Below are 17872 nucleotides of genomic sequence, written 5' to 3'. Positions count from 1 at the left end.
CGCGTTGCTCAACGTCAGCTTAAAAAAAATTCTACATCCTTTTGAAAAAAGTGACATTTGTCCAGTTGAATCTTCATATTTGCTTCCTCTAAAGTTTTGAAAATTTTTCGAAGATTCTGTAAGTGTTCCTCTTCAGATTTTCCGAATATTATGATATCATCTATATTCTTCTTCTTTACTGGCGTAGACACCGCTTACGCGATTATAGCCGAGTCAACAACAGCGCGCCAGTCGTTTCTTCTCTTCGCTACGTGGCGCCAATTGGATATTCCAAGCGAAGCCAGGTCCTTCTCCACTTGGTCCTTCCAACGGAGTGGAGGTCTTCCTCTTCCTCTGCTTCCCCCGGCGGGTACAGCGTCGAATACTTTCAGAGCTGGAGTGTTTTCGTCCATACGGACAACATGACCTAGCCAGCGTAGCCGCTGTCTTTTAATTCGCTGAACTATGTCAATGTCGCCGTATATCTCGTACAGCTCATCGTTCCATCGAATGCGATATTCGCCGTGGCCAATGCGCAAAGGACCATAAATCTTTCGCAGAACTTTTCTCTCGAAAACTCGCAACGTCGACTCATCAGATGTTGTCATCGTCCAAGCCTCTGCACCATATAACAGGACGGGTATTATGAGTGACTTATAGAGTTTGGTTTTTGTTCGTCGAGAGAGGACTTTGCTTCTCAATTGCCTACTTAGTCCGAAGTAGCACCTGTTGGCAAGAGTTATCCTGCGTTGGATTTCGAAGCTGACATTGTTGGTGGTGTTTACGCTGGTTCCAAGATAGACGAAATTATCTACAACTTCAAAGTTATGACTGTCAACAGTGACGTGAGTGCCAAGTCGCGAGTGCGACGACTGTTTGTTTGATGACAGGAGATATTTCGTCTTGCCCTCGTTCACTGCCAGACCCATTTGCGTTGCTTCCTTGTTCAGTCTGGAGAAAGCAGAACTAACGGCGCGGGTGTTGAGACCGATGATATCAATATCATCGGCATACGCCAGCAGCTGTACACTCTTATAAAAGATTGTACCTGCTCGATTAAGTTCTGCAGCTCGAACTATTTTCTCCAGCAGCAGATTGAAGAAATCGCACGATAGGGAGTCGCCTTGTCTGAAACCTCGTTTGGTATCGAACGGCTCGGAGAGGTCCTTCCCGATCCTGACGGAGCTTTTGGTCCCGCTCAATGTCAGTTTACACAGCCGTATTAGTTTTGCGGGGATACCAAATTCAGACATTGCGGCATAAAGGCAGCTCCTTTTCGTACTGTCGAAAGCAGCTTTAAAATCGACGAAGAGGTGATGTGTGTCGATTCTCCTTTCACGGGTCTTCTTCAAGATTTGGCGCATGGTGAATATCTGGTCGGTTGTTGATTTACCAGGTCTGAAGCCACACTGATAAGGTCCAATCAGTTTGTTGACGGTGGGCTTTAATCTTTCACACAATACGCTCGATAGAACCTTATACGCGATATTAAGGAGGCTAATCCCACGGTAGTTGGCGCAGATTGTGGGGTCTCCTTTTTTATGGATTGGGCATAGCACACTTAAATTCCAATCGTTGGGCATGCTTTCGTCCGACCATATTTTACAAAGAAGCTGATGCATGCTCCTTATCAGTTCTTCGCCGCCGTGTTTGAATAGCTCGGCTGGCAATCCATCCGCCCCCGCCGCTTTGTTGTTCTTCAGGCGGGTAATTGCTATTCGAACTTCTTCTTGGTCGGGCAATGGAACGTCTTTTCCATCGTCATCGATTGGGGAATCGGGTTCGTCTTCTCCTGGCGTTGTGTGTTCACTGCCATTCAGCAGGCTGGAGAAGTGTTCCCTCCATAATTTAAGTATGCTCTGGGCATCGGTGACTAGATCACCTTGGGGGGTTCTACATGATATCATCTATATAGACATAGCAAATCTTGCCTATATGTTCATGGAGGATATCGTCAAGTTTACGCTGGAAATTGGCGGGCGCATTTTTCAGCCTAAATGGTAGCCGAGTAAACTCGAACTTTCCATTATTCACCGAAAATGCCATTTTTTCTATGTCTGACAGCTTTAGTAGGATCTGATGGAACCCACTTTTGAGGTCTAGCGTGGTAAAAAACGAATTGTCGCCTAAATGCGATAACATACCCTCTATTTTGGGTATCGGATATTTATCCGCTATAGTTAAACTATTTCATTTTCTATAATCGATCACCAACCTATACTGTTTATTTCCACTGGAATCGGGTTTTTTTGCCACGATCAGGGGAAACAGGGGAATTATAAGGGGATCTGGATGATCTTATAATGCCATCGTTTAGTAGTTTTTCCACCTTTTTCTCTACTTCGCCTCTAAGCGATGATATGGATAAAACTTACTGTATATTGGAGAATCGGATGACGTTCTGATCTCTCCCACTACTTTGGTAGTAAAAGTTAACCGTTCATCCGGTTCTGAAAATAAGTTAGGATGCTCTGTAACCAATTTCTGTAGAGCTATTTTTTGATGGGGAGTAATGTTGTCATCGTGTATTTTGATAGCATTTACTGCATCTGTTTTTAATTCTTTAATTAATATTTTTAAATTATTTTTAATTGTCAAGGTTCCCTCTCCCTTAATTACAACATCTAGCTGCCGAAAGCTATGATAGCCCAAAATGCCATGAAAAGTTCTTAAAGGGGGTAGTATAAAGAATTTTAAAGTTTCTGTTTGATTAAAAAGCTGTAAAAATGTGTGGTGTTTTATTTCTATATCACCAGCAATAGTTTTCGCTAAAAATATATCTTTGTTTTCTAGTAATTTTATTTTGCTAAATTGGGTTGAATATAATTCTGGCTGGAGCCAGTGTCAATTAAAAATTTAAATACTTCGCCGCTCTTCGTGCGGCATTCAAAGTAAGGCAACGAAGAGCTTTTTAACCTAAAAAATGAATATCGCTATATTCGTAATATTGTCCTTCATCCTGTATATTGTCGTCCGCCACACCCAAATAATTCTTTCAGAAGTGGTCTGTGGTGGCCTTTTGCCGAATAATTGATTATTTTGTGGCCGGTTCATATAGTTAATGCGGCGCGAGCGCAAGGTTTCATCTATCTCCATAGACACCGGCGGTTTTGGGGGGCGCATAGGCGGTTGGTTAAAGTGTGTTTGTGCATTTAAATTCCGATCAGGTCTTTGATTAGGAAGATTTTGTGAAATAATTTGTGGTTGTGGCTGTGGTTAGTAAGCAATTTCGGGGAAGAAATTTTGTTGGTTTATTTGCCTCCGAAAATTTCTTGAAGGTAAAGGTGGTGCGGTGTTTCGCTGCATCCCTCTACGATCCATATTGGTGTTGTGTGCGTACCGTGTGCGGAATCCCTGATTTTCCAACTTCAAGCACAAGTGTAATGCTTGGGGCAGATCCATTGGTTCCTTCATGCCCAATAGTTTAGACAAGTCGCCGTTGAGGCCGCGCACAAACGTATCTAGCGCCTTGTTTCTGTATGTGTGAGTAAGAAGATTACGAGCCTCGCTACCCACATCCATACAACCTAGCTTATTAAGTATTAAAGATAAATTGGAATAAACGGCCTGGTAAAATTCTTCAATTGACCTATTTCCCTGAAACAAAGAACTCATTTGGTATTCTAGGGTAGATACATCACGCTTGTCGGCGTAATGTAAAGTTAGACACTTACAAATAGCACCCCAGTCTAAGGGTGTATTGTATGACTCAAGGGCAGCATCCGCGTTTCCGACGATTTTATTTCTTATCACGTTAAGGATTCCGTAGAATATAGGTGTGCCCTATATTCGATTTACACTTTTTTTCCACGAATTGAATTCGGCGGGATTTCTCGAGAATTCGCGTAAACATTTTACCACATCAGGTACCTTGTCTAAATCTGATAAGTTGCTTGCATGTTCTATATTGATGGTTTGGTCGCAAGTGTCTGCTAAGCCCGCATTCAGGTTAAGGGTTGCCCTAACTATGCTGGGCTCCTGCCTGTTTACCACGTCTAAAGCTACCCTTCCTATTAGGTTTACGAGGTCATCTTCGTTTGTTGTAACGTTAGCTGATCCCGAATTTCCTGCAGGATCATTCGCCCTAATTACTGGTGGACGAACAAGATTATTTGGGTTTGACATTGTTTATTTTGTTGTGTCTGTTAAAGAGTTCGTTTTATATTTTTTCTCACTGTCCACTACTCTTTACGTATCGGTTTCTTTTCTACTTCAATAACGTTTCAGTTTTTGCACTTACAAATTAATGCTTAAAGGTTTTATTTCAATTTTAACTTGGTAAAAAAAAATTTCACAATCTGGGTTTCACTTAATGTTCTTAATTAGTAATTATCACTTAACTTACAATACAATAACGACTTTCATTCTTTGCCTCTTGATATTATTGGTTGTTAATGTTGATAGGTGCTGATGAGTGGGCTTGCGTCCAACGCGTCTTTTTTTCTCTGCTACTAAGGGGCCTGATCTCACACTAGCACAGTTGTTTTTATTATCACTCCGCGTTCTCCGAAGAAGGATTCTTAACGCCTTTTGTTTTCCTTCGCGACGTAGGAGCTTATTTTAGCTCGGGCGCCAGTTATGAGTTTACTTGTCGAAAGTAAAGATTATCTTCTTTTTCTGGTCTTACGACCTTTATTGTTCAACCGCTCGCTTAACTCTAAACTTAACAAATTTTATAATTCTTAAAGGCTAGCCACTGAAAAACGCTACTCCCTTCCTTCCTTTTCCTTCCTTATCGGCAAAATATGTGCACAGTCAAAAACGTGGTAAAAACGCAGAAATCAGCCATCTTTGCTTTGTTTTCATTTGAACAATGTTGCCATTGCCCAATACGCATATATAGTTTTGAGCACATCTTTGTTTCCAATTACAATTTTTTACAATATAAAATATCAAAACTGAAAACAAACTATTAAAAATAGTTTATATATTTATAAATAATAGCATTCGACTTTGATTTTGAGTTATTTTAAGAAAATTTCAAACATATTGAACAGATTGAATTATAAAAGTTGATAATTACTGCAGTAATCGATATTGGCAACCCTGCGTTGTGAGAGAGCAATCAGCTGCGACGTTTGCGACGGCAAAAATTCAAATGTCGCGGATTCTCACGTCATCGTCACGTCAGAGAGAAGGGAGTAGCGTTTTTCACTGTTCAGTTACATTGCGCGCCCATAAGATAGGTCGTGCCAGCTGACACGACCCACGATTCTGCGTTGTTCACTGTCTAGCCTATTATGGTAACTTAATGCGCTTGCAGTTCTGCTGACGTCGGTACCCACGTTCCGCTGGATTTCCAGAGAATCACGCCACACTGCGCTAGAGGCAGGAATAAAGGGATGTCCAACTTATTCCAGTGTGAGAGCGCTTCAAAATAAGCGTTTTTTATAACATTTTCCATTATGGCCAGATTGGACAAAATACAAATATTTGGACATTTAAATTAAAACACCCAACATTTAGTAAGAATAAAAATTACTATTTAGTGGTTATTTAATACATAGAGAATCTATTTAAATCTTTGTATGGCATGTTAAAACAACTGACTTTTGACTTTTCACTACCCAATAAAAGGTTTTAAGCTTTTAAGCTCTTAATCAATAAATGTTTTTAATAATTTTCCATTGAAAATATGATGCTTGATATTACAAAATGTTTCATCAAATACATTTAGATTTGATAAATTTATTTAATTTTCATTGTTTTACATATTTTGTAAGTGCAACAAATCTCTCCGTTTACATTTTTTTTTGGAAAGTTTTCAATCTGGCCATCGCTCGTTTCCAATTGCTAAACGTCAAAACCTACTGAACTCGATTAGCTGTCAAAGTTCAGTAGGTTTTGACGTTTAGCAATTGCTCGCTCACTTCCAGTGAGAGAGGAGTTGGACATCTCTTTATCTCTGCTAGAGGTATCGTCAGCACTTTTGCGAGTAGAACGGATGCGCGTGTCTTTTGATTGCTTTAAATGTTGTTGTTGCTAACTTATATACTAGGGGATCCAGCCACGCGTTGCAGTGGTATATATTTTACACCATTATTCATATAATAAACAATTCAATACACTAAAAATACGGGTCTAAGAATCCAAGGGAATGTACTTGAGGTTTAATTTTGAATATATTCATACAAATAAATTTCATTGGAAAAAATAACGAATTTAAAGCTGCTTTCTCAATGTTTGGTTACCAGCCTTTCTTTCTAGTTAAGAGCGTTCATTTAATAGAACTTTCAATGTATTTTTTATTTATGAATTGTTTTCCTTCTAATAGCGGGATTCTGTAACCAGTCTCTAGTCTCTATTTGACACATTTTGAGGCAAAGTCTCAATTTGAGACTAGTTACTATTCACTAAACAGTCTCTAGCGTTAGTCTCAAAATATTGAGACCTGGTAGTTAGCAGGTCACAAAACTAAAAAGAGCTCTTGTCTGCCATTTTGAATATACTGAATAGAGATCATCATAGATATTAATCGATTGTCGTTTCTTTATATTTTGTAAGCAACTCAAACACGAAAACATGAAAAATAAATCAATTTTACATAAATTTCGTAAATATTATGAAACAAAGTCAACATATATTTTTATTTTTATTGATAATTATGTTTTTTGACTATGTTATAAGTTAGTCTCAAAATATTGAGACCTGGTAGTTAGCAGGTCACAAAACTTAAAAGAGGTCTTGTCTGCCATTTTGAATATACTGAATAGAGATCATCATAGATATTAATCGATTGTCGTTTCTTTGTATTTTGTAAGCAACTCAAACACGAAAATATGAAAAATAAATCAATTTTACATAAATTTCGTAAATATTATGAAACAAAGTCAACATATATTTTTATTGATAATTATGTTTATTGACTATGCTATAGGAAATTTAATATTTGTTATCGACATATTTATTTCCATTCAAGTGTAAAAACATCTCTGAATAATGAAATGTAATAGATTTTGAGACTGTCACTTACAGAATAGCAAAATCATCTCAAGTCTCAAAAATTGTCTCTAACTCAAAATCTCAAATTTAGAGACTTGAGACTGTCTCCCGTTACAGAATCGCACGGTAAATTTGAGATTACTTGAGACGATATTGCTATTCTGTAAGTGACAGTCATAAAATCTATTACATTTCCTTATTCAGAGATGCTTTTACACTTGAATGAAAATAAATATGTCGATAACAAATATTAATTTTCCTATAACATAGTCAAAAGACATAATTATCAATAAAAATAAAAATATATGTTGACTTTGTTTCATAATATATACGAAATTTATGTAAAATTGATTTATTTTTCATCTCTTCGTGTTTGAGTGGCTTACAAAATATAAAGAAACGACAATCGATTAATATCTATGATGATCTCTATTCAGTATATTCAAAATGGCAGACACGAGCTTTTTTTAGTTTTGTGACCTGCTAACTACCAGATCTCACTATTTTGAGACTAACACTAGAGACTGTTTAGTGAATAGTAACTAGTCTCAAATTGAGACTTTGCCTCAAAATGTCTCAAATAGAGACTAGAGACTGGTTACAGAATCCCGCTATAAATCTTAAAATTAACTCAAAACCATATAACTATTATGCAAAAATTGCTTTTAACTGGAATAAAAAACACATTTACAGTTCTAGCAAGCACAACTTTTGTATATATTATCATCAAAAGCAAAATTAAGCTGAAAAAGTTTTAATTCGAAAATGTCACCAACAATATTAACCTACGTGGTGGTACTCATTTTAAACCCAACAAATTATTCTGATCCGATTTTATTTCCAATATTTCTTTTTCGGGACTCTTATTTATAGCTCGACTTTTGTGCAATTTATTTTCTCATTCCTAATTCTTGGTCATTACTGCCATTTCCATTATGAAATCGTGATTTCTGGTAAACAAAAGGTTTTGCTTACCTGACTTTCTGATAACAGTGCGATAAATACAAATTATGTTGAACGAATTAATATCGTGGGTTTTAAATACATATCTTGGCAAGTATTTGGAAGATTTTAATCCACAGCAGTTGTCAGTGGCGTTGCTTTCAGGTGCGTTGGCGAAAACTTGTGTGCTCTCCATTTTATGACAATTTTATAGCAGTAAACTTTCATGTAAATCATTGAAAAGTCGAAATTAATATAAAAAAAACGTTGTCTGCAATGCAAAATTGTACACTAAATTGCGTTTCTTATTTATTCAACAATTCCGGGCCTTGTTTTATGACACAATCAAAATAAAAACCTTGTAGGGTGTTGAATGCGAGTCCACAGATTTTCACAAATAAAAACTTTTGAGCAAATTGAATCTACACATACACCTTTGTACTTTCGCATGCAAGCGTGAATATTTAAATATTGAATAGAACTTTTTTGAAACATTAAATCTAGTATTTGTTTCCATTGACATGTAAGTATAATCCACAATTTTAGTATTCGTTTGCAGGAAGAATATAGATAAGATAACAATAACAAGAGTTATAAGTATATATTTTTGTTTACAAAATTTATTCTATAATTATCTATTTTTTACCTGCTCAGGCGAAGTCGAATTAGAGAATGTTCCAATCAGAAAAGATGCACTGCGATCATTCGGCATACCCGTTCAAGTGCACTCGGGTAACATTGGTAAGATAAAACTGCAAATACCAGTGCGTCAGTTTCGCACTGCGCCATGGTGTATAATTATCGAGCGTATTTATGGGGTGTTCGGACCAAAAGACCTTGACGATTGGGATGATGAAAAGGAGAAGAATGCCGAGTATGAATTTAAAGTTGCAGAACTAGATGCCAAAGAAGCCAAGTGGCGCGTTGAGAATGGTTATCAAATTGATAGCTACTACTCAAATTCTTATACAAGTTGGCTTAATTATGGCACCACACTAGCCACGAATATTCTTGAGAACCTGGAGCTGAAAATTAACGATGTACACATACGTTACGAAGACGCCATAACTGTGAAGGGTATATATTTTGCTGCCGGCATTAAAATTAACTCATTAACTGTTCAAAGCTGTGACAGTAATTGGCAAGCGCGTTCAAATGCGACTACAGATCAAAACATATCATACAAACTTATCGAACTAAAGGATTTTTCTATATATTGGGATCGTCTGACAGAGGCCAATCATTGCTCACAATTACTATCCAAAGAATTACTGGAGCACATGAATAAGTTGTGCGATGCCAGCAAACACCATTATATATTGCAACCAATAAGTGCGCATGCACATTTCAAACGGGAGTGCTGCAAGCAAGCCATTCGCTCAAAATCCAAGCCGCGTTTAAATTGCGAATTTCACGTGCAGGAAGTAAAAATCTCTGTCAGTGACGTATGTATTAAAATATATTCATAAATATACTTCATATAATTTAATAAAAATATATCTTTTATAGCTGCAGTACAAGCAAATAGTTGACTGTGTTTATGGCCTACGGCAGATTAATCGCATGCGTTCTTACAAATTGATGCGTCCATCTTGCGAAGTTTTCGAAAACGCTACGCTTTGGTGGAAATATGCCGCCAAATGTCATGGTTGTATACATCGCAGTAATGAAAATAAATGGACTAAACTAAGAGAAAACTTGCGTTATATGCGTATTTACAAGCGACTGCTAATAAATCCAAATGATAATATTACTGCAGAAGAGCGAGATTTTAAAGCGTATATGGAAAAGACAAGAGAGTTACATGAATTACATAATCTACGCACTGTTTGCCGCGCAAATATTTTTACAAATGATGTAAATTTAAAAGCGAATTCCATAAATCACGGCAAAAGCATGTTGTTCCATTGGTTTCCCAACTGGTGGGGTTGGTATGGCAACACGGAGAGCAGCGTTGTGACAGCACAAGATGAGGCATATAAAAACATTGAAGACGATATATTTAACGCGTTAGAAGATACGATGGAGAATGATCCATTCTCGAAACGTGATATGGTTTTCGGTTATTTTAGCTTTATATTAGTTGACGGGCAATTAATTGTGAGTACTGAAGATGTTGCTTATGAACGGACGGCGGTTAATTTCGAAATGGACTTTCAAAATTTGATTTCGTTCATTGAAATGAAGCCGAAATTCAGCACCTATGTAATTGGCATATCGTTGGGTTCAGTTTGTCTCAAGGATAAATTAACGAAAAATACAGAATTTCCATTTTTGGTCAAGCCGCAATTCGATGAACTGCCTGCCAAACCCATACCACCCAGCACCGGTTACCAGTTGGTTGATTTCAAACGCTTCTTCACCAAAGAACAGCATGTGGACTCTGCACCAGAGCCGTGGTTTCAATTACGCTATGAAAAAGGACCCCCGGATATACAGTCAGATATGCGATTGGTTATAAAATCGCGCAGTTTGGATATCGTTTATAATAAGCACGCTTTCGATTGTTTAAAGTCATTCTTTGTGAAGCCCGTAAACGAAGTGTACTTTAAGTACAAGCTTACTAAAAGCAGTCAAAACCACTTAAAGTTTCTACAAAACTGGCAGCAATATTTAATAGGCAATAAGGTAAGCACATAGAATTTTATACCCTGAACAGGATATATTAAATTTCCCATGATGTTTGTAATATCCAGAAAGAACCTTTGGCCTATATGTATGTATATGTATATATTTGCATATATTAAGATGTTGCTCAAATATATGTATATATATATATATACTATATATATATATATAGTATATATACATATATATACTATATATATATATATAGTATATATACATATATAACATATACGCAAATACGCAAATTATGATCAACGTCTGTATATACGTGAACTAGTCTCTCAGTTTATGAAATATCGTTCTCAAATTTTGTGCACGACTTTTTCCCCCCTAAGAATCTGCTCAGTTGTCAGTATCACCGATATCGGTCGACTATTTCACATAACTGATTTGGATACAATTTGTATGCATAACTTTTTATATTCATAGCTGCCATACAAACTGACCGGTCAAAGTCAAGTTTTACATTATAGCTTCGGAGCAACCGAAGTTATCGTTTTTTCTTCCTATAAAGGGTGATCCATTTCGACTTCACTTCAAATTTAATGGCAAAGGTTTATTATCATTTGAAGGAACATTCTTTGGCATTTATTTTTTGAAGATTATCTCCTTCAAATGTTTTCGATGACTCGTTGGAGCATTTCGACTGGCAACTAGATTGACACACATGATGCTTTGTTCCAAATCCTGAATCGAAGCAGGATTGCCATTGGCGGTTACATTCTTATCGGCATCATTTTTAAAGAAATGAGGACCGATGACTCTACCTGCCCACAAACTAAACCAAACTGTTTTTTTTTTCTGGATGAAATGGCAGCTCTTGTATCTCATCTAATTAGTCTTCGTCTCAAATGCAGCAATTCTGCTTGCTTACATACTCATTGAACCAGAAATGCGCTGAACAAAGTTTAATTCGAAAAAGTCGGATCCCCTTGAAATTTTTCAAGGGCCCATAGAGCGAAGCGATATCACTCAGGAAGGTCGAGAGGCGTCAGTTCTTGCAGAAGCTGTATTTCAATTTAAGATCTGATTTGCTGCGAACGGCGTCGAATCGACTTTCCACGGTCTTCGTGTGCATTCTCAACTACGGTTGGTAAATTTTTTTCATTCCCTGCTGGACTTGGTCTATTCGGTTGAATATTATGCAATAATAAAAGATGGTCTCAATATGTGTGATGGTGTTTCGAATAGTACGCTCAGGCCGATTATGTTGACCATAAGTTGAGCGAAGCCCGCGAAACACATTCTAATATATAATATATAATAAAGTTGAACGATTTGTAAACGTTGTTCAGTCTTCCCATGATTGAAATGCCAAACAATACTGAATAAAAATAACTTAACAGCTTGACACCACTCACGCGTGATCTGTCAAAAAAAAAAACTTTTGAAAATAGTACCTCTACTTAGATACAATAATGCATAATTGTTTTATATCGCTTTAGGATTTTCGTACAACCTGGTCGCTGGAGATCGACATTTCTGCGCCGCGTATCATATTTGCTGATAATCATTTGGAGAAAAACACCAGTGTGGTTGTTGTCGATTTTGGACGCTTCCAAATGCTTAAAAATGAATGCCCCAAAAAAGAGCCACTAGTTGCGCGTGACAACACTGCTGCCAGTGAGACTACTTCAAAATTGGGCAAAGAGAGTGAAGATGAAGATTTTATGACGCCTTGCTCAACACCACCAGGCTCGGAAATTAGCTTGATTGAGTCGCCTACGCTACGACAGAATTCTGTGGCGGTTGTCAATACTGATACTGGTTTGGAGAGTGCCTTTCATAAGAAAATTTACGATAAATACTTTATAAATCTAACAGATCTGCAAGTAATTGTTTGTAAAAATCGCGAACGTAATCACGCTTGCACAAAGCACTCATCGAATTTTCATTTACTTGAGAAATTTAGCATCTCGTTAGAGTTGGAACGACGGGTTATCTTTACCACAGATCCTGACTACCCATCGTTAACTCTATACGGCACACTACCAAAGATTGTTGCGCATGTCAATGAACAGAAGTTGAACGAATTTTTTAAGATACTTTATCCCATCATCTCCGATAAATTTGACGTTAATGAAATTAGATATGATAATGGAAACGCTAACAATGAAAAGGAAGGCGGCGCCAGTGAAAATGTTGATGGAAATGACATTAGCAATGAGCATAAGGCAGAAATATCGGCGAATTTTATAAATACCAACCTGATGATTATACAGTTTGTCATTGGACAAATGGCACTGGAAGTGCAATCGTTGGAGCGCAGCATTGCCGAGCTGCAAGTGGTGGGTGTGCGAGCCGGGATTACAAAGTGCCCAGAAGACACACACATTAGTATGTCAGTGCATGGTTTGTTGTTAGTTGACGCTATACAGTCATTTGGTCCAGATTTCGAGCTGCTTGTAGCAAGTCATCGCCACGTGGGGTAAGTAATAACGTTAATTGAAGTCTAGAATTTTATTTATTAAATAATTAATCAACACTCAAACAGCATGGATAGCATTTCGGGTAGTTTGAAACAAAGTAAACCCTGCTCTCCCATGTCACCTGCTTCACCAGACCCTATGCTGAGCACCGAACGTTGCACTAGCCCATATACTTTAAACAGAGCAATCAGTGCGCTTCAAAGTGGTAAGTATACTCTAAAACAGGGTTACAAATAATCTATTAAAAAGATAATTAAATTGACCTTTTAAACGAAAATATTTTAATGTCGTAATTTCAATTAAATATAATTTTAAAATTTCTAATCCCAAATATCGCGGATTGAAGAATAAAATCAGAATTTAATTTAAAATATATATTAAATATCTAAACTATTAATCATAAAAATCGGAATGAAAAATAAAAAAGGTAATCCCAAGTTTATAATTAAAAATTAAAAAAATACTTTTAAATTATTTCCCTTTTTTTGACAAGTTTAACACTTTTATTTACATTTAATTAATTTTAATTATATTTTTTCTGTTAGAAATATGTAAAAATCTCATTGTTACACAAACTTTAAAATTAAAAGATATTTTATCAATCTTTAATCTTGAATTTGGTATAAAAAATTTGAATTTCCAATTTTTAATTTAAAATTGTTTAATTAAAAAATTCGCAACTTTGTTTATAAATATATAAATTGTAAATATTTAGTTTAATATCAATTTAATAATTTACAGGTCGCAAATATTTCGACATGGATTATGATGAATCGCAGGCGCTGATAAATATGGATCTGAATTTCATTAATGCCAATGATGAAAACGATTCGCTACAAATTGCAAATATTGCATTCAACAACTTGGATATTATTGGTGAGTGCTGTTTGCATGAATATTTATTGAAAATATAATTCTTTCCATTCTGACTGTAGCCAATCAAGAAACCATTGTTGAATTGTTGGGTTTCGCAAAACGCTTACATAGTACGCACGAAACAATTTTCCAGCGTCATCATAGTTCAGCTGCCGACACATATGCGCAGAACAGCAATAAAAGGCCAATTTCGGTCAATTTACGCACAGAAATCGGTTTTGATTTTCATCGATTGAATATATTAGTATTACGTAGCATAAATAAAGGTGGTTTTTCTGTGGGTCGAAAGGTGGGCACACTAACAATGAGTGAAGCCAAAATACAAGCCACATTTGGCGAAGATATAAGCGTAATAGGCTCACTGGGGGGCGTGCAAATTATCGACATCACACCGGAAGGTGTAAATCATCAGCGTATATTCTCCGTTGGCAAAGATCCACTTACAAATGATACAGCGGAATTTTACAAGCATGATCTGCTCCATACTCTAACAAATGAATTGTACAATGATAATTATGCTGATAATCAATTGAATGCTTTGTTTTTTCAAATTTATTGTCAGAAGGATTCTATGCCCAATTTGAAAATACGCATGGCTTCTGTGTGGTATGTGCATTGTCCGCGTTTCATACAGGAAATTAATATGTGCATTTCACAATTCAAACATTATCTCAAGTAAGTCCTGTTTTTAAATGTATAATTTTTAAAATTTGCCATAGTTGTTTTTGTTGTTTTATAGAAATTTCGCCACATCTATACGGAATAAAGCCAGCGATATGGCGAAAGAACTTGTGCAGCACATACAAAAAACTAAAGAAACAGATACTGAAAAATTACGTACAGCCGGTCAAATATCGTAAGTTTTGGCTTTCAAGTATGGCTTACTTGAAGAATCAATCGATACAATTGGCACTTATAAAGCCGTTGAAATTTGTTACTAAATGGTTTTTAGCGACGTTTTGATATAATAATTTCTTGATTTATTATATTTATATTTAGTTTTTTTTTTTTAGTATACTATAGCTGCTATACAAACTGACCGATCATAACAAAATTTTTGCAAGGAAATATTAATTGGAAAATAGTCGAAATCGAACTATAACCACGCCTACTTCTCAATTTTAAATTTCTCTTATTCTTTCACTTTGCACAAATACTGCCTTTGAGGTGACCAAAAATAATTCAAAACTGTTCGAGCCTTCTGGTACCATATGGCCTTAGTCAGTATTGCGAACTTTTAATCGCAAATGTCGGCCAATCTGTAGGAAATATGTAGAAACTCAGGGAATTCTTATGTGATAATAGTATGCTCCCGTGTCAAAATTGAGCTGAATCGGATCGATAATTTCCTTAGTCTACATATACTTAAAAGAAGATTATTCCAACTTCCGGTTAACTTTTTACCGGAAATATCGGGCAATAAGTTAGTTATCTTCATGAAATTGGAAGAGCGTATTTTTATACATATGCATCTTTATATATAAAATGGATAAAATCTTGTGAAAACTTGCCCTAGCTCCTATTAACCAATATCAAATTTTTTAAACATTCTGTTGACTTTAATCGATATATATTGGTGATGGTATGTGAGGTACCTTAATGAAAATCAAAAATCACGTTTTGCTGTTAAGAATATATAGTAATGTCAAAAAATAGATAAAATCGGGTCAGCACTACCCCCACTCCCATATTCTACATACAAGTTTGGGATTATTAACAGTCGGCATCTTACGCCTTCGATTGCAATATGAAGCCGGTACTCCTTTGTAAATATGGTCGCTGTAGATTTAATGGGGGAGAGTATTAAATTCCGTGCAGCGAGAAAGGTGGGAAAGATAGCCGTTTACCTTTGAGCACATCGATTCCATTGCCCAACGTCGTTATCGAGCAATCATCAGAGTACGAGGTGATAAAAATCTCTCTGGTGGTTGTGGGAGTTTCGAGATATAGAAGTTAAGCAATAACGGGGAAAGGACACAACTCTATGGAACTGGCGTAGAAACCGCTTACGCGGTTATAGTCGAGTTAACAACACCGCGGCAGTCATTTCTTTTAATTCGCTGAACTATGTCAATGTCCTCGTATATCTCATACAGCTCATCGTTCCACCGAATGCGATATTCACCGTGGTCAACACGCAAAGGACCATAAATCTTCCGCAGAACCTTTCTATCGAAAACTCATAACTCGTTCATCACTAGACCCATTTGCTTCGCTTTTTTATCCATTCTGGAGAAACCAATCATATCAATATCATCGCCGTACGCCAGCAGCTGTATTATTTTCTTCAAGAATAGATTAAAGAAGTTACTGGAAAGGGAGACCCCTTTTCTGAAACCTCGTTTGGTATCGACAGCTCAGAGAGGTCCTTCCCGATCTTGACGGAGTTTTTGGTGTTGCTTTCGCGTGGATATCAAATTCAGATAGTGTGGCATAAAGGCAGTTGATAGTTTGTTTACTACCCCCATATATTAAATTTCGCTTCTATGGTCGAGTTGATATCACATACATATACCCAACGATTACCCTCCTACCGCCCAACCGACACGAGGGGCGCAATCCGAAATCCTGCGGAATTAGCCGAGTCATGAAAGTCAAGAGAGTTTTAGCGGTTGCGATCTAAAGCTGCTCGGCTACAGAAACAAAAAATTCAACAATTTGTTCTAGAAAATTTATAAAGTAAAGGTCTAAACTGCCTAGTTGAGCGAGCGAGAGTTTTACAAGAAATATTATACCAAGCATTTCCCTACGACTAGCGAGTGTGTGGAGACTATAAGTTTTAGCTGTTAGTATATGGGGGAAGATTTAACCTGGAATCCCAATGTGATTTAAGGCAAAAAGTAAAAATTGTTTATGAACGGACTCTGACTTCTCCGAATGCAATGATAACTAGGGTTCCAAATTACAGAAGCATACTCTAATAGAAGCCCCAACAAAGATGTAAAAATAATGTTTGTAGTAAGCGGATCTCTAAATTCTTTAGACCAACGTTTAACAAAACTAACAGCGCCTTTAGCTTTAAAACCGTTTAAGATGCATGAAGATTAAAATTGAGTTTGGGGTCCATAGTTACTCCCAGATCAACAAAACTGTATACTTGCTCCAAGCGAAAGTTTTGTATTACGTATGAACTAGGGTCTACAGATTTTCGGGAAAAGCACATCGATTTACATTTTTTAGGGTTCAATGTCATCATTTCTAACACACCAAGAAACTAAGTTATTTAAGTATGTTTGCAACTTACTACTGTGCCCAAAAATAAGGTGACATTGTATTTATTTTGAAAATTCTTTATTTATTCTTCCAAATCAATTTCATCCCCTTCAAAGTAATCCCCTCGAATTTATCAATCTTCGAAACACTGGTTGTAGTCACTTTCCGGGATGGCTTTCAGTTCCGTCTTCGCTGCGGCTTGAATCTCCTCTATCGTATAATAACGGTGTCCCCGGAGCGATCTTTTGATCTTTTGAGCTTGGTGAACAGCCAGAAGTCGCACGGCGCCAGATCAGGTGAATATGGTGGTTGCGGAACGATATGGGTTGAGTTTTTGGCGAAATGATCACGAATTACAAGGGCAGTATGGGATGGTGCATTATTGTGGTGTCTTTCCACAATTCCGGCCTTTTTAAGCGGATAGCGTTACGCAAACGACGCATAACGTTCAAATATTATTCCTTGTTGACTGTTTGACCGGTTGGAAGGAATTCATAATGCACAACACCAGGATAATCGAGGAAAAAAATCAACGTGACCTTGATTTTTGAGCGACTTTGGCGCGATTTTTTTTTGGTCTCAGCTCTTTTGGCACGATATTCGCTCGATAGATCGGTTGTTTCGGGGTCGTAAGCATAGATCCAAGTCTCATCGACCGTTATAATGCGTTTCATGATACCCTGGTAGTCGGAAAGCATCATTTCACACATTTCAACGCGACGCCTTTTTTCCAAAAAATTTAATGTTTTCGGTACCAGTCGATATTTGACGCATTTGAGGCCCAAAACATCCTTCAAAATGGTATTGGCTGACCCTTTCGATATGCCAACTTCATCAGCAAGGTCTCTAATTGTTAATCGACG

The 17872-nt window shown here is 36.9% G+C and overlaps 1 protein-coding gene across 3 annotated transcripts in view; it reads left to right on the top strand.

Moving 5' to 3' along the window:
* Positions 1-7814: 7814 nt before the first annotated feature.
* The window catches only part of LOC105230284 (intermembrane lipid transfer protein Vps13D), a 33450-nt gene continuing 23392 nt past the window's right edge, over positions 7815-17872 (top strand). For 2 of the 3 annotated variants that reach the window (XM_011210985.4, XM_011210978.4), the window contains exons 1-8: positions 7815-8028; positions 8518-9308; positions 9373-10491; positions 11937-12919; positions 12986-13125; positions 13662-13796; positions 13856-14471; positions 14536-14652. In XM_011210985.4, coding sequence (XP_011209287.2) covers positions 7932-8028; positions 8518-9308; positions 9373-10491; positions 11937-12919; positions 12986-13125; positions 13662-13796; positions 13856-14471; positions 14536-14652 — 3998 coding nt within the window. In that variant the 5' untranslated portion in view covers positions 7815-7931. The remainder of the gene's footprint in view (positions 8029-8517; positions 9309-9372; positions 10492-11936; positions 12920-12985; positions 13126-13661; positions 13797-13855; positions 14472-14535; positions 14653-17872) is intronic. The other variant, XM_029553099.2, reaches the window with a different exon arrangement.

The sequence above is a fragment of the Bactrocera dorsalis genome, chromosome 5, assembly GCF_023373825.1.
Source record: "Bactrocera dorsalis isolate Fly_Bdor chromosome 5, ASM2337382v1, whole genome shotgun sequence".
In the NCBI taxonomy this organism is placed as follows: Eukaryota; Metazoa; Arthropoda; class Insecta; order Diptera; family Tephritidae; genus Bactrocera; species Bactrocera dorsalis.
The sequence above is the reverse complement of the archived record's forward strand: the minus strand, read 5'-3'. Positions and strand labels throughout refer to the sequence as shown.